Raw genomic sequence first — 17,968 nt, 5'->3', positions numbered from 1 at the left:
CCAAGGATAGCAGCTAGGCACATGGCTGTTCTGACTGTTACCCAGGCAAGCTCTGATCTTGAGCAATCCTCTCTGTGAGGAAAACAAATAACTCAATGCTCTCTGTGAATGAAATTGCCTTGATGAATGGCAGGCCTTATAATAAGATAGCATATAAGGAGCAGCTATTACAACTGACATTTCCAGATTCTGTCCCAGATTTGTCATATCCTGACAAATACATCCAAATGAATCTCCAGGAATGTCCTGTGGGAGCTAGGCCTGAGCTGTGATTGGGTGTGTGTATGTGTGTTACCATTTGCAGTGCGCAGCTGATGAGGTCATCTGTGACAAAAGTGACATCATGGGCAACTTGGCATATAACATTCTTGCTTCTCCATGGTGCCAGAAGTCATGGTGACTCATTCTGCATCCTCCTCCACCCATTTTCCCTGCTTGCCCATGGCTGTTAAATCGGTATGGTTGAGGAACTAAGGAGTTTATCCGTACCACTTTCAACATTTGTTGTTGTTTTCCATTTCATACAGGAAGACTGTGTTGTAATGAAAACATGGCCTTATAAGATCGCAGGCTTATGGAGAAATATGTATTGTTCCAGTAAGAAAGGTTACATATGTCAAACCAACACTCGTGAGTACTTCTGCCTATCTTTGCTTCCTCTCCTTTTCTTTCTTTTTTCCTTTTTGAAAGAAAATGCATACCTTGATTTAAATTTCTCTGATTTTTTTCAATGTTTCAATACAACAACCGGATCATGATGACTTTTGAACTCAGAGCATAACAGTGGTGCAGAATAATAATTATGAGTTTTATTTATTTACTTACTTGCCTTTCCAGCTGAAAAATGTCTTTATTGCTGTATTAATATTTGATTAATACAGCAATAAAGTTGAAATGCACAACAAATTCATGTAAAATTTCATCAGTCACTAACTGCCACTACTTCATTTATTTTGCGAGTAATCAAAATTCACATTGTCCTTCAAATCTTGGAAAAGCCAAGTCTGAACTACCTTCCAGAACACTAGAAAGGATGGGGCAGCCTTAAATCTGAGTGTATGCTGTTCCAGAGGAGAGATGTAACCATGGGGATGGTTGTCCCCTATGGTCCATGGTCCAGACCAGCAAGTCTGGTCTATCAGATCTCACCAGACAGGCAAATTTTACTCAGAGCAGATGGTCTCAAAGATACTCAGGTCCTGATCCATACAGCACTTTTAAGAGTAACAATTAGCATCTTGAATTGCACCTAGTAGCCACTGCAGCTCTTAAAGTAAAGATATCATAGGGCAACTGAGTCAAGCCCATACTATTTAAGCTGCTGCACTTTGGACCACCTGTAACTTCTGAGTGGTCTTCAAGGACAGCCCCATGTAGAGTGAATTGCATTAGCCCAGCCAAGAAGTGATGGAGGCATCTCCTTTATCACCTGGTCTTGGAATAAAAAACAAGGGAGAAATGGGCTTCTTTCAAGTTCCCATTGTTTTCTGCGACCAAAATACTTGAACATGTTTCAAGTGGTGCTATTTGCTTTGATCTTGAAATAAAAACACATTTCCCATTTTATGCCCGTCCTGCCCAAAACAAATGCCAGTTTATAGAGTCGCTCTGCAGTGAGATGGTGGTGACAAATTTGAAATATAAACATGAATAAATAAATAAAATACCATCTATCATTGCTACCATATTTCTAGAAAGGGGTTTTCTCATTTTTGCATTTTATGTCTTATCATTTTTTAAAAGAAGCTTACAATCTTCTTTTCTTTTGTAGACCCCAGATACTCTTTAATTCCATCAACTACCCCAGAACAGCGTTTCCATTATAGAAATAGCAGCTACTTCATCATTGAAACCAAAATGACATGGGAAGATGCGAAGAACAGTTGTGAAAGGAAAGACTCAACTCTTGCTAGTATTTTAGATCCCTTTGGCCTCTCATACCTCTGGCTAAAAATATTAAAACAAAAAAGGGCTGTGTGGCTTGGCCTCAACAGCAATCTGGTAAATGCAACTTGTATTAGTCCATAGAGTTCCATATATTCTAATTTCTATTTGTTTATTTATCTTGGAGCATTCAAGAGAATGCCATTAATTTTGGATAGCACTTAATCAATTCAATAGAAATGAAAATTAGAAAATTAGATGAATGAAATAATGATTAGCTATACCTTCAGTCAGTCTAATGTTACTTTGCCCTCCCAGACTAGAGTCTGTATTCACACATACTGATACGCCAGGATTTTTATCCATTTGTTTATTAAACCCACCTTAGTGGCCAGGTTCATGCATAATACTAATCTATAGCGTATGGATTCTCAGAACAGACTTAATAATAAAATAAGCAAACCTTATTCTGAAGCAGTTTGCATGACAGAGTACCAGACTGGTGCCATCTTGGTCTTTCTATCACTCATAGCCTTTAACCGAGGTCAGAGTTTACTGAAAGCTAAATTTTCCATGTGAACCCAGAGCATTTGCCATTTCTAGTTATTGGGGATTAGATTTTGGAATCAAAGACTTCTCTTGGTTTCAAATCTGAACTAGCATCAGCTGGAAATTATAGTTACTCTATGTTCTCACAGTATGATTAGTCTTAAGTTTGGTTTAAGGGGCCATAGAAGAAGAGAGGTTCTCTTTACCCAGATCATTAGCTTAGCATGTTGCGTGAACTAAGTTGGTATGGCAAAAAGTCTGCAAAGTATTTATTATGAACTGCTTAATGGGTAATGGGATGGTACCTAGATTCAAAAGCTCTTCTGATTACCTTCAGAAGCAATAGCTCTGACATTTATTTTCCGTAGAGAACAGAAAGAATGTGGATAAATGAGGGACAGAGAATTACACACGTAAACCACTTGTCTGAATGGCTACATTCAGGTCAATTCAGTAGCACAATTGTGATAGCAGTTCTCAAGATACATTTTTATCTACAGTATTAACAACAGGTTTATGTCACCTTTACTCAGCTAACCATTCCGGACCTAATGGATTACAAATTGTCTAAAAGAATCGGATTACTTCTAGACATAGTCATTCTTGCTAGACCTGAGTCTTGGCCATCACTGTTGCCACAGATGAAAGCTATTTTGCTTTTCCATGGGACAAATAGCCACCTCTAGCCTCAGTGCCAGGCCTGGTATAGAAATGTGCACCAGCCCATTCCCTTCCTCTGCTTCAGATCTCAGAGGATGGAACCTAATTTCCTTTCAATGCTGGTCTACGAAGCCATAAACCATTTAACCTGAATGACTGGATTCATACAACAAGCTAAGTAAAACAACGATAGCAAACATTACGGCTTAGTGCTGTTTGTGAAAAGAACCATATAAAACAACCCACACTGCATTTACTTTACTACCCGTGCTTCAGATTGGATTGCTGTTGCTATTGCAAATACAGGCTAAATTCTGAGCAGGAATTTAATCAGTTCAGATAAATTTTTAGTGAAACAATAATGTAACATTCCTGACTCAATCCGGTTTGCTCAGATTAATGATCTCTAACAAGGAACATGGCTCTCATTCAACATGTGCTACTTTTTTTTTTTTTTTAGACTGGTGGGCAATACTTATGGATTGATAGATTCAGAATGAAGTACACTAAATGGGCAGCAAACGAACCCAAACAAAGATACGGCTGCGTTTATATGGACTTGGATGGGACCTGGAAGACAGACTTATGCAATAAAAATTATTTTCCCCTTTGTAAACATTCCAGTGGTAAGTTAAAGGAAAGGCAAAGCTTTTTCTTAATGGTTTCTCATTCAGATCAAAGCAGCATATCATCAACTAACCAGTTTTCTCCAGACTTGGTGTCCTCCAGATATGCTGAGATGCCACAAATTGGAATCATTTGGAAATGTGCACTAGATATTTAGGTTACTTTTCACAGGGAATATCCCTCCATTTAAGTTGTGAAATGTTGCACAGGTCTCATTTTTAAAGACTTCTGGGAATATTATAGGGTGGCCATAGGAAAATATTGCTGAACTACATGCCCAAGCAGACTTAGCCAGCATGGCTAATACTGATGCTTGCTGAGAGTTGTAATTCAGCGACATGGGGGGAGAGGGGTGGAATCACAAGTTCTACACCTCTGATGTAGGGGAATTCATGATTTAGCTTTAAAAACTTAAAGAGATCACAAATGCAACCAGGATGGCTAGGATAATGTCACAGGAGAAGACCAGGTCCTTAAACTGTAGAACTTGGATGGGAGGACCTCTGTCTTTTGATGCCAGTTAAGTCAGTATGAGAACCACAACAGTGTTTAAATAGGAAAAAGGCTGGAGAATTTAGTCTGCCCTTTAAGCGGTCTGACTTAAAAAGACTACTGTACAGACTGGAACAAAATTATCTTTCAGATCCTGCATTTCTCTCAATTTTGTGATCCATATTTGGAGTCAATGACTATGTGCAAAAAAGTACATATTAGGGAGAGCTGCACACACAACAGTGCATATATCAGGGAATGTATGTCCATAGAAGTGTGAAGATGGTGGCCACAACCACACGATCAAAGCTCTACCCATATTTACACGTGTTGGTATAAAATTAAAAAGTAGTTAAACAGTTAAATAAAAATGTAAAAAAGGACATAGATGCTTACTAGAAAGCACTGTAAGTTTTGCTAAGGCTTCTCATAAGCATCTCTCAAATGAAAAACTAAATGAAATTAATTTGAATTGAAAATAATATTGCTTTTTAAAAACAGTGCTGCCACCTACTGTACCACCTCAAGAACCAGGAAAGTGCCCCGAATCAGTAGAGAAATCTTGGATTCCATTCCGTGGTCACTGCTATCACTTTGAGGCCTCAACAAAGAAGAATTGGCCGAGGGCGTCATTAGCTTGTTTACAACTAGGCAAGTGTCCAGTTCACTGATTATAATACCTGACTTTATCTTAGAGCAAGTAGAAGGGACAATTGCTGGAGAAACATTAAGATTTGCAAATGTTTTAAATAAAAAGGATGTGGGTTGGTGTTGCAAGGAATGAAGGCTTGTCAGAAGAAGTGAAAATGGCTGTCTATAAGAGCTTGCCTCTGACCATTTTGTTATACGGAAGTGAGATTTGGGTATCTAAGGAGAAACAGAAAAGTAAACTAAATGCAGTTGGAATGGGATGCTGTAGGAGTGGGGATTGAATACAAAAGTGAGTGACCAGTACAACACTAATGTGAAAGAAGAACATTGAGGTGGTTTGAGAGGGAATGAATAAGGATTGGATCACGAAACAAATACTTTTTGCATGACGTAAAAGTGAATGGATGGGGAGGAAGGGGAATCCCAAGAAATTTGTCAATGGCTGGAGTTGATGAGATCCTCAGAAAGAGAGAATTTTAAAGAAGAAGCAATTTATAAATTGATGTGTGGACATGGAGGAAACGAGGATGGTTTGCAGAGCTAGAAAGGTATGAGGATATATAGTAAATAGTGTTGCTATAAATTAGATTTATTTAAATATATAGTTCCCCCCCCTTTAATCTCCTGCTTTAATTTCTTTTGTTTACCACTGCTTACTCTTTTTCTGCACTTTGCACAATGTCTGAAAGGGAACAATATAATAGACATGCACATACGTTCTTTATTTGTAAAGAAAATTTAGGTGACTGGCTTATCAGTGTAGCCAAACGTAAACAAGTGGCGAATAAGAAGAAAAATAATGTTCTGGTGATAAACAAAATCTTTGTTTTAATTAGCTACTCAACTTGCTCTGGGTCAAAGACTTATTCAAATATTTTCTCTGAGGGTGTTGTTGATTTTTTACAGATGCCTCTCTGGTTTCAGTAACGGATACAGCTGAAGCAAACTTTCTAACAGAACTTGCAGAAAATCTTGAAAGCAAATCCCAAGCATTTTGGATAGGAATGTACAAAAATCTAAACGGTATATTTTTTAAATTGAAGTTTTAAGCGCAATGTTTGTTTACATAAATAGTGAATATTTTATTTTGACCACACCTGAATCCTCTAAATGCCATCTGTGCCTCTGGCAAATACCAAAGGAGGTTTGGTTGCTCCTGACAATCTTTCTTGTAAGTAAGGAAAAAAGAGGAAACCAGGAGAAAGATGTAGACATTGTCATGACTTCTGATTCTAACTCAAAATATAAGCTTAGGGGGAAAAAATTAAAAAAAATTTTTTTTGAGATATTTCACACTGCCATATTTTAGTGCTGATCAAGATAAAATGCATTATTAATTTATTTAGCTAACTGGTAGATGAGTCAGTGCAGAACTGATTAAGAAGCACGGTTTGTCTGCTTAGCTAGATGACAGATTATTCAATGAGGAGTTTCTTAAGAAGCATTAATCAGTAGGTGGTGCAAGCGCTTTCACAATTTAAGTACCAGAAAAGTGTTTCATTGATTATGCTGGGAATTGGAAGCTACAGCCCCATTTGAGTACATCATGGGGCATTTTGTTACACGCCCTTCTCTGGAAAAAGGCGCATCTTGTATTTGATGCAAAATGAGTGGATTTACCTATTGTGCTAAACTACAAGGAAGTTTGGTTTTGGTTTAGAGGAAAAATGTCCTTTCTGTCCCCTGAAAGCTTTAAGAGTAACCCCCAGAGTTTTCCCAAAAGCTGATTAGTATAACTTTAGTTAAGTATAAATTAACATGAAATCAGATCAAATTTTATTTTATTGTAGCCACTAAGCTGAGATTTCATCCAAATGACCAAACATGTATTGTGACATCATGACTGAAGGTCCACCCTTGCATGTGACATCACAAGTACAGTATGAAAGAACCCAAGTTTGCCTAGTGATGTTGCCATGCACATTTCATATTTACTGCCCACAGTTCATCCATTTTTTTTTTTTTTTAAAATCCTGGGCCCACCCATGTTCTGGCATGCAGCCCTTGGCATGTTGTTCAAAAGCAAAGTGAGGACTTTGTTTTTTTAAAAAATGTACACCTTTGGCTTAGAGTGATGTATGAACCCAACTTTGTGATTTGTAAATTGTGGTTTATGGCTTTGTATAAAATGTGAATTCAGCCAGTATGACCAATTCAAATAACATGGTTAAAAAACTTTGGCATATAGTTTTTAGTTCTGCCTAACTGAATGAGCAAAAAGTCAATTTGGAAATACCATCTTGATTTCGGTTGAATTGGCAAAGGCAAATGATGTTTCCAAACTCTACTACTATATATATCTGGCTAGGAAAGAGCCTTCCTGTTTTATATTTAAAATCACACTTGTTTATTAGGGACAGTTTGAAACAAATTTCTAATAACTGCAGTGTATAGATATAGATAACATACATAACTGAAGTTGTTTACATTTGTTTAAATCTACAGTTCCTTAAATGGAACCAGGCATTTAATCATAAATTAGGGGAAGGAAGGAAGGAAGGAAGGAAGGAAGGAAGGAAGGAAGGAAGGAAGGAAGGAAGGAAGGAAGGAAGGAAGGAAGGAAGGAAGGAAGACATTGCTAGAACTGATTATCTTGGTATATTTTCTAACTCAACACTAGGTGATTGGTTATGGATTGACAATGCTGTTGTGAATTTTGTCAACTGGAACATTGGAGAGCCTTCAGATCAGAATAATGAAGAGTGTGTGGAAATGTTTGCTTCATCTGGGACTTGGAATAATATTTATTGCAATTCATATCTGGGATATGTTTGTAAAAAACCGAAAAGTAAGTAATAAATTTTATATTTTTATTTTTCCCCAATTGGCACTCTCTGATCCCAACATAAATGGGAGAGAGAAAGAATGCAAATGGGATATACAGTGAACTGTGAGATAATTTTCATGCTTATCTTCAGCTTGAATGAAATCAGTCTGGAAAAGAATTCCCAGCTAATTCACCTCCCCTGAAATGATATTATCTCTTATTAATACTATTAATTTTGCCATTTAAGCCAAGTCCATTAGTTTAATAATCCATTCTTCTGCTGTAGGTATTTGTGGGACCTTTCATCTTTCTTGGCTTGTTCATCTTCCAGATTCATCTATAACAACATCTTCTACATTTTAACAATAACATATTCATCATTTATTAAAAAAAAACATTCAAACAGTTGCATATAAGTAGATCAGTAAGATATAAAGCCTTCTAACTCTAACTATTCTTTTATTTTAAAATTTGATTCACCCTATCCCTCCTAATTTTTCCCAACAAAAGAGGATTTTATTCTTTTTCAAAATATCTGTCAAAACAGCATAATCCTTTCCTTTCCTTGAAATCCTAACTGATATTTCTTTAGGCATAGTTATAACCACGTTTTCAGTGTTAAGTTTAAAATCAAAGTGTACTTGAAAGACCAACACATCTCTTGGCTTAGCATATACAGTTGCATACTTAGAATTTATACAGAGAATTTTCTCTATTTCATCCATCATATTTATTAAATTTTCTTCTTTAATCTCAGAAATTTCCCTGGACCTTAAACAAAGTTCTTTATCTCTCAATTCCAGTAGCACAGCTTTATCCAACTCTTTGTCCCTCTCACTTTCCAGCAAGTTGACTGTGTCATTAACTTTTTAATTTCCTTCTTCCAATTCCTTTTCACTTTTGTCCAATTTTTGGTTAAGCTTTTTGTCAAGATCAGCAAATCTGAAATCAAATATTTGGTTAACACTTTGAATAACAGTTTGTGTCATTTTGAGAGTATATTCTTCAAATATACCTTTCATCCAATCAAGTTCACCAAATCCATGCCTTATATGCTTTCTGGTGGCCATTACTTTAGTTTCTTCTTCTTTCCACTCTTAGTTAAAAATTAAAGGAAGGAGAAAAGGAAAGCTGTTTCTTCCTTTTGATAGTTTCCAATTTAATATTCTTGCTCCCTCTTGTGGCCAAATGCAAACAACTGGATAGCCACAACAAACAGCAAGACGAGGGAGAGCCAAATCAGCAGCCAATCCCAGCTTAGAAAAATCAGTAGATTTTGCTTTCTCACAAACAAGCAACAAAACAAAAGAGGGTCAAACATGCAACCAATCATAACTTGAGAAAATTGCCAAACCAAAACTTTCCCACAGCATTTAAGAATAAATCTCTCTCAATTCCACAAAAAAAATCCCCTTATGTAAAATTCTTCCTTTTTAAAAGCAAAAGTAAAATATAGATTAAAAATAATCTCCTAAAAGTGTAGAAAACTTCTTTGAAAACATTAAAACTTCCAGATTGCATGCTCTTATTTCAATCCTTCAAATCCAATACAACGCACTTTAAAAGTCCCAAAAATTAATGAAAATCCAACCAATATTTCTGTAGTGGAGATAGCCTTTTTAAATTCTTTAAATAACTTACAGCAAAAGTGAGTTTAGAGGTGGGGTGGTCGGAAGTAATGTCTCTTTAAGAAGCTTTAAACATGGCACTGACAAGCTGATCCGCCCGCTTCCCAGCCGATTGCTCACTGTTCATTCACAACCTACATTCGTTCGATAAGCTATAGCTGTCTGGAAGACATGTGGCGCAATTTGATGACTTCCCCTTGCCCGGAGAATGCTTTGTGTCTTGGAAAAAATTCCTGAGACACCGAATTAACCACGTTTAACGCTCCATCTTCAGAGGAACTTCAGCCAGAGGGACCTTCTGGCATATTGTCCTCCACCGGAAGTCTATTCTACTACTGTTGGATTTCTCCCCTGCCCATCTCCACCACAATAGGGGACTCTGGGCGACTTACAAAAAACATTAAAACTATAAATATATATAAAATACATAATGCATCTAGAATTAAGAACAATACTAAAAAAGGAAAATCCAAGTTGATGGGTTGGAATACTCTGAATTCTGTATTAGAAAAAATATTCTGTAATATTTTTGTGTAGCTATAGATATTATCAATATATATTGCATTTCCTCTTCTTTTTATGTTGCTTCTGTTCCTCTGGAACAAGTGATACCCTTCTGCTGCTCTATTCTAATTATGAAAATCATCTCTGATATACCACATAATTCTATTTGCCTTTCAGGTACTAAGAGTTCAACCTAATCTTATTTATTGCCAATACTCTGAGCATTGTGAAGAGATAGTGAAGGTCATGGATTTTGAGTTTCCTAGTTCCACCAGTCTGGGGGCAGCTTGATCCTTCTCTGTCCTTGTGGAGGAATTAGAGGGCCACCATGTAAACTTGGCTAGAAAGAAAAGGAAGAGGATTTGGTATAGAGATGGGCAACTTTTTCCTCCAAATACCGCATATTAAAAAAACAAGAACCCAAACTCTTGCTTGTTTATTGTCTTTAAAGACTGTAGGGAGTGAGGTGACAAATTAATTGATGTAGGGAGATCCTCTTTTAAAAATCTGTTGTAGAGGCTGGAGCTTTGAATGCAAAATAAATATGTTAAGTCCTGCAGGGCTTTAACAATTCGTTTTACTTTTCCTCTCCTTTCCTTCCCCCCCACCCCCCAAAAATTCAGTCACTGAAAACCAATAGATTTCCTGCCAGAGTTCAGTGGTGTTACACTAGATGCCACAAAAATGCATTTGAGGTCTGCAAGCAGCTTACACATTGTTTACCCTTGGTTTGGTGTGAAAAGTGAAGATTGATTTGTGAAAGAAAGGGGAATGCGTAGAGCAATTTTGGAGTTAGATTGATTTCAAAAACAAATAGAACTACTTCCTGTTTGAGGTCATTTTTTAACTTCTTCAAAGTCACAAAGTCAGCATATGGGAAATTTTCCATCTTATACTCCACTGTCAAAGTATCCAAATGAGATTTCTTCAGACATTCCAAACATAATATTTTGTGCTGCCTGAATCCTTGAAATGTAAAGGACTGAGTATAACATAATTCATTATATTTCTCCTCTTTTAAAGTTGTTGAAACAGTGCCTACTGTGAAGATAATAGAAAATAAAGGTAAGAATTGAATATCTTTTAAAAATAATTAATTTTACATTATTACATTTTCAATTCAGTTTCTCAACTAGCTGGCAAAATTTAAATATTCTTTTGATGATATCTAATTAAGATGTGGGATTGTTTTTGTTGGTTCTCCAAAAATACAGCGCCAAAGAAATGAAAATTTCAGTTTCCTTTGACCTGATATATTCAGATGTATTAAACCAAAATATATATCATTCCTAACTCACATGGCCTTTGATCTAATACTGCTTTATATTGCTGTCTTCTGGAGTCAGAATGCCATCCAGAAATAACTTTTAGGCAAAATCACAACAATTATTGATACTGATTTAAATTCTTTGGGGGGAAAAAAAAGAATAAAAAAATCTGGGACCAACTGCATCACCATCCATACTGTATTTTCCTAATTATTATTTATAATACAGGTTCTCCTCAAGGATAAACCCCATGGAATCCAGTGGGAAAGTTGGAGGTAGCTGGAAGGGAAAGAAAGAGAAATAAATAACTCCAGTGTCCAGGAACAAGATACTGATGCTCTTGCTAGAGGAGGAAATAAATGATTAATAGTCACTTAAGCACAGAAGCTGGGAGGGAGGACCTAGCTGGAGTTCCCACCAATGAGAACACAAAACACCCACAAGCCCCATTCAGCTGCAGCATTACAGGGAAAAATCAACTTTTTTCAGTTTCAGATAAACTGGTGCTGAGTTAGGGGAAAAACATTGGGACAAAGTGGGGTCAGATAGGTCTGGAATCAGCTTCATATTGGCTAAAGGTCATTATATGGTGATATCTTAGCATTGAAGTTACAATATTGGACAAGCACCAAAAGAAATGGATTCAAAATGCCACATGACCACAAGCACCATTGGTTTCTAGTTTGCCTACCTCACATAGATCTTAGAGGAGTGACATGGGGGGGGGGGGGATGAAACCCAAAGATCTTTGAAGAAAATGCAAGATCCAGTTATACTAAGAAGATTTTCCATCAATACTGTGTTGTGATTACTGTGCGTTAATTTACAGAATCAAGAAAGACAGATGACGTTCCTTCACCAACCCATAGCAAAGCCATCACTGTGGTTGTGCTGGTAATCCTCATTCTTTCCGGAGCTGCTCTTGCAAGTTTCTATTTCTACAAGAAAAGGAATCAACTTGGGTTGACAGATGTAAACTTTGAAAATTCTTTGTATTTTACCAGCGGAGCCACTCCAGCAACTAGCGATGGGATGGATCTGGTCATGAACATGGAGCAGAATGAACAGGCATCCAATTAGTCTGACAACAATCTAAACTGTGCCTTGTTTAATAAACACTGACTTCTGAAAGCACGCTACCAAATTCTAATTTTGACTTGACAAAATAATTATAGAAGTCCATCTGTTTCAGCATCTTTATGGCATATTAAGAGCAGCAATAATTTCATTGCACACACTGAATAATGCAGCAGCTTTGGGTTCAAAATAAACAGCGCTACTGATAGCGAAGCTGTTGGATGATAAGAGCTAGCTAAGAGCACTTAAGGGAAGATCCATTCCCAAATCCATAATGGGAATCATGGAAAGGGCTAAATTTGGGGTTATTTCTGGCACCAGAAAAAAAGCAGGAGGGAGGGGATAGAACGAGAAGTCAGTATCTATATCCTAACGCTGAATTCCTGAAACAAAAATAATAGAATATTTTACGTTAACTTGAAGGGCGTAATAACTAAGAGGCATGGCAAAGAAGTGTCTTGTCTGGAGAAGCAGTTCCTTCCCTCTGTTTGCCCCACTAAAGTTGCCCCTATCTAAATTAGGATAGAATCGTCTGATATCTATTTTGACATATTCACAAATTGGTGTTGCCGGTCTAAGATTCGATTGAAGTAGTTGTTATTTAATTGCTTTATTGAATATGCGGCACTTCTTAAAGCAGTAGCAAATTTGCAAATGCAAATATGTCTGACATATATTTCTGAGATATCATTGTATGCTTAAACTGTTCACCAACATGAAGCCTGCAAATTGCATACCGAAGTATTGGCATTATAGTAGCATTATAGGAAGAATGTCAGGTCAGAATCATAGAATTGTGGAATTGGAAAGGATCCCAAGGATCATCTAGTCTAAACCTTTGTCATATGCAGGAAAACCAGTTAAACAACCTTCGGGAGGTGTTTGTCCAGTTTCTTCTTAAAATCCTCCAGAGATGGAGAATCCACAACCTTGTTTTACTGTTCTACAGATATTAGCAGAGTGCATCCATGAACACCAACTAGCAGTCACAAGACACAATGAAAACTCCTTAATCTCACAACACATGGACAGACTCAACCATAGTTTCAACTGGAAAACTATGAATATCCTTGACCCAGTTAAATCCAAAAATGCTAGTGAATTCCTAGAAGCTTGGCATTTAGACATATCAGCCATCAATAGACGCATAGAGTTAAACCACATTTACACACCATTCAAAAGAGACAATAAAAAAACTAGGAAGGAAATAAAAAGACCAGTATACATCCTGTCCAGCAACCAACACCCAGCTAAGCAGAGATTAACACCAGACAAACAATCAAGCAGAAAAGAATACCCTAATCAAAGAACCACCAAGGAGAAAACCACACCCCCTCCAACACTGGCAGGGCAAGCTACTGTATATAAACAGGGACCAAACCCCATACTTGCTAGCACCAATGATGTTACCCAATCGGGTAATGAAACGTCTGCAAGCAAACAACCAAGCTCAGAGAGTGCCAAGGACTCCACAATTCAACTCTGAGCTAGATATATTGTCTTCTATACCTGGATATTTCAAATAAATTTGAAATTCTCCTTCCCCTTTTGACTCAAAAGTATACTTGAAATTGTTCATTGATGCTTATGATAGCTCAGAAGATATTTCTGGTATATCTAAAGAGGGGCCGTATGAAACTATACAGTCTTCAACCTGTAAATGTTGTTCAATATAAAATATAGCAGAGTTTAATGGATTCTCCTCCTCAAATATAAATGAGCAAAAGTATGTACGGCTTTACTTAGGCCATCTCTGCATTTCCTTACAATAAACAGTAACAGGTGTATATACTCCAAGTTGAATGCTGCTTTTGTGAATTGAAAAATACAATAAAGTTTACCCCCAAAAGTTGAAAACAACCACAGTATTCTCAGCATCAGCAATGCTGATTCTTGTTACTAAATATGACCTATTTTACATTTTTAATGACACATTTCCGAATTACTATTTATCAGGGGTGTCCTTGGATGTCCCTGGGATGCCCAAGGAGATTCTTTATCTTCTGACACCTTCCTTGACAGCAATCAATCTTTCTGCCCCACCCAACATTAATTTGCTAACATATTCTTTTAAGTTTGGTTTTTTTTAAAGTATGGAACACGTGACATTTTTCAAAGCATTAGCCTAGAGTATTATCTCTACAAAACTGCCTCTGGGCTTATACTACATTCTGAGAAAATAAATACAACGGCAAGCCAGTGTTCTCAGTTTCTGGCAACAAAACAATAAAGATGAGATTAGTTGTGGGAAATATGCTAGGAGACTAGACAAGAGGTAGCTTTGTAAGTAGTGTTTTTCGTCTTGCCATACCTATTATGGCAACCAAGTAACAAATAGGCCAGCCACTTTGTGAGAGCACCCGCAACAAACTGTCACGTTTTCAAAGGTGCACGTTGGCCCAAAAAGTTTGCTACCCCAGTGTCAGCCCTATAAGGTAGACCAGACTGAGAAACAGACACTGTGCAGACCTAAAGTTACTTTTATTAGAACAGCTATAGAAACAGAATCTTGCAAGTTTGAATGAATATCCTCCCTCTTTTATTTTCATGAGAATTGTGGGGGGAGGCTGCTTGAGGCATTTTCGCAAACTACTTTCTTTGATTTATGTCCACAATTGGGACTGTTGGGACCGGAACTTCTGTCACTAAGCGATGTGGTCGTTAAGTGTGTCATGCCTGATTTTATGACCTTTTTTGCCATGGTCATTAAGTAAATCTGGCTTTCCCCATTGACTTTGCTTGTCAGAAGCTCCCTGTGAAGGTAACAATGGTGATCATGTGACCCCGGGGTGCTGCAACCATCGTAAATATGTTCTGGTGTCCAAGTGCCTGAATTTTGATTACCTGGCTGTGGGGACACTGCAATGGTTGTAAGTGCAAGGACTGGTTGTAAGTAACTTTTTTCAGTGCCGTTGTAACTTCAAACAGTCATTAAATGAATGGTCATAAGTTGAGGACTACCTGTACCACAAAAGGACAGGCAGGATCAGAATGATGCAAGATGTGTTGAAAAGTGAATGCATGTTTGGGTTGAAGAAAGTCCTCTTGAGCTTCAGAATCCCACTTAAAAGAAATCCTCTTTTTGGTGAGATAAATCAGTGGTAGGGTCATGCTGCAAAGTTAGGAATCAATTTCTGGTAAAGATTGACAAAGCCTAAGAAAAACCATTCATTTTTCAGAATGTTGTAAGGTGCTTGCAAGGCAAAATGGACTATACTTTAGTTGAATCCATCTTAATTTTTCAGAGGGTACTTGGTCACCAAATGCTCTAATGCAGACAAACCAAAGGCACATTTCTGCAGCTCAGTGTTTCTCAACCTCAGCAACTTTAAGATGTGTGGACTTCAACTCCCAGCATTCCCTAGCCAGACACTGAGCTAGCTTAATGTAGTAATGAAGGCATTGAAGAACTCCTCAAACTTGATTGATATGAAGGAACAGTTTCTCAGAATCAGAATTGTTCTAAATAAACGATCAAGAACTTGTTGAGAATTTATTACTCATAAATATTGGAAAGGGAGATGTTCTCCAAGCAGAACATTATTGCTTTATGGTCAAATTTCCCATAGCAAGAATCAAAGGTAGTTTAATATAAGTGCCCCTCTTTCATGAGAATTAGATTGTAAGCACATCCCCACTGGGTCTAGCTTGGCAAAGACATACCTCTTCTGCAACTATTCTAAGAATTCAGAAATGAGTGGAAAAGGGAAGTGATTATAAAGGTTATGGAGTGGAAACTGATCATCATGGATTGCAGATAGAGAACTAGCTTTTTTGACAAAAATAAATTACTGGTGAGGGAGGAGGAAGAGCAGAAAATTAATTTCATTGATATATTTGACATTGCGTAATAACGCTTTACAAGCATTGGGGCTCCAAGAATAAGATTGATCATGCAAGCACAAGATCAGTGGGGGGACAGGATCTGTGCTTCCCCTTTCCAAATTCATCTGTATAATCCAAGGTGGCCAGGTTATCTATAACATAAATATAGGCCTTCTGTGCAAACTTTCCTTGAGCAGTCCAACTACTCTGGCAGCAGCTATAGGATCAGTCTGAACTGTGGAATTATCTTTGTTTCTCTCCCACATGTTGGGCTAGTTGTTTAACAGTCTGAAGTAGGTTCATATGATAGACACTTGATTCTGATTCTAGAGCGAGATGCTGGTTTCTTAATTAACAGTTAGCAGAATCACTAGAGGGTCCATCTTACTCATTCTTGATCTGCAGGAGATGGGTGTCTTCTCATAGATCTGCAAGAGGTAGTGGTAGGTGAGGGCAAACAAGCTGTCAGGCTCCCCTGTCCAGGAGCTGACTATAAATCACAGTCTTTGCCTTTACATAGGTTATCCGGCAGCTTGATTCAAATGGCAAAGTCTTTCAGACATTCAATAATAAAAATCTTTATTGCAAATAAAAATGAAGCCATATGAAACAGTTGATCATCCCCTATCCGTGCAAAAGAGTAAAGTCCTCTTAAATCCATTGCTTCCCCCCCCCCCCTTTATATCTTTCTCCAGACTTCAGTGCTTCATAGCCTTGAACAAGCAGGTGTTCGTTGTTGACCTTCCTGAAATTTCTGCCTGGAGTACTGCTGGATCTTTGCTTAGCTCTCACAGAGAAGATCCTGCTGGCTGGCAAATTCTAGAAGTTTAAGTTCACACATTTGGAACATGTTAAGGCTGGAGAGAGCCATGTTACACAAGCTTAAGCTTTAAGAGAATACTGGGAGCAAGGAATTACATAAAAGTCTTCATGGAAGGTGAGGATGTCATGGAGGAGAAGTCTCGGGATAGTCAGAGAGAGGAAACCAAAGAGCTTAAATTGTCTTTACATTTCTACTATTAAACAGTAGTAGGCCAATAATTTTCATCCAGTGATAGGCTTTTTATTTCTTTTTCTCAAACGTTACTTAGGAATGTACTGTACATGTAATCCATATTTCCCCTTTCTCTGGCATCACTCTTGAGACTTTGATGATAAAGCACTGATTCAGCACAGGAAAAAGCTAGAACCTATTGTTCTGCCTAAAGGAACAGTCAGAAGACTATGAAGCAAGAACTGTCATGTTATTATGGGATGTTCCTATTATTCTGAAATATAGTTTATGGGATATAACATTTATCACTAAACTTTGTAAGAAACCTAGACCACCAAACCTGGAAAAACAATATATAGTTGCTCACTATAGTGTATAAAAAGTAGACTCCCTTAAGATTAGCTTTATTCCTGGTGAAGGCAGGAACACTTTCATCAAAGCTTCCTTGGCAACGATACTGTGTAGCAGTGGTTTGCCACTGCCATCTTCCAGACTGTTTTTTTTTCAGTTGTCCAGTCTAGCTTGCAGCCAGGGGTTTCCTTGTTGTCTCCCATCCAGGCATTAATTAGGTCCAATCCTACTCAGCTTTTTTCAAGAACAGTCAAGATCAGTTAGATTACCTGTTGTAACTTTGAAGACATTACAAAACAAAAACAAAACATGATTTTACACTTTTATTGTATTCCTATGTTTAGGTGGATTATATTTTTGGTTACTATGTGTACCACTGGAAAATAGTTGGACTAAAGTTGGGCTACATCTTATATGCATGGAATGTAACATGCATGAAGTATGAATTAGAAGGCTGACTTATTATCTATATACTACTAAAACTCTTGTGTCTGTAACCTTCAACTGGGTGAAACAGTGCATCATAGGGCAACAATTTTTGAACCAAGATACCTCAAATAGGTTAATTTACAGAATGCATCCAAAATCTGAGACCCATTACTCCTGTGGGATTGACATTTGGGAAATGTGTCTACTTCAATCCTGCTGTGCTGCTGCATTGCCATGGTCAGCCCAGGTCACATGATTGTCA

At 37.5% G+C, this 17,968-nt stretch overlaps 1 protein-coding gene across 2 annotated transcripts in view; it reads left to right on the top strand.

Annotated features, from left to right (window-relative positions):
• LOC103068134 (mannose receptor C-type 1) overlaps nucleotides 1-12,164 on the top strand; it is a 53,183-nt gene extending 41,019 nt beyond the window's left edge. For both annotated transcript variants that reach the window (XM_088150437.1, XM_088150436.1), the window contains exons 23-30: nucleotides 528-630; nucleotides 1,772-2,001; nucleotides 3,554-3,719; nucleotides 4,714-4,863; nucleotides 5,770-5,886; nucleotides 7,484-7,651; nucleotides 10,786-10,827; nucleotides 11,860-12,164. In XM_088150437.1, the coding sequence (XP_088006563.1) occupies nucleotides 528-630; nucleotides 1,772-2,001; nucleotides 3,554-3,719; nucleotides 4,714-4,863; nucleotides 5,770-5,886; nucleotides 7,484-7,651; nucleotides 10,786-10,827; nucleotides 11,860-12,110 (1,227 nt within the window). In that variant the 3' untranslated portion in view covers nucleotides 12,111-12,164. The remainder of the gene's footprint in view (nucleotides 1-527; nucleotides 631-1,771; nucleotides 2,002-3,553; nucleotides 3,720-4,713; nucleotides 4,864-5,769; nucleotides 5,887-7,483; nucleotides 7,652-10,785; nucleotides 10,828-11,859) is intronic.
• Nucleotides 12,165-17,968: the final 5,804 nt, after the last annotated feature.

Source organism: Python bivittatus, unplaced genomic scaffold (genome assembly GCF_059951505.1).
Source record: "Python bivittatus isolate LINGU-HERP-01145 unplaced genomic scaffold, Pbiv_v1 ctg000610_np1212, whole genome shotgun sequence".
NCBI lineage: Eukaryota > Metazoa > Chordata > Lepidosauria > Squamata > Pythonidae > Python > Python bivittatus.
This window is presented reverse-complemented; position numbering and strand designations above follow the sequence as displayed.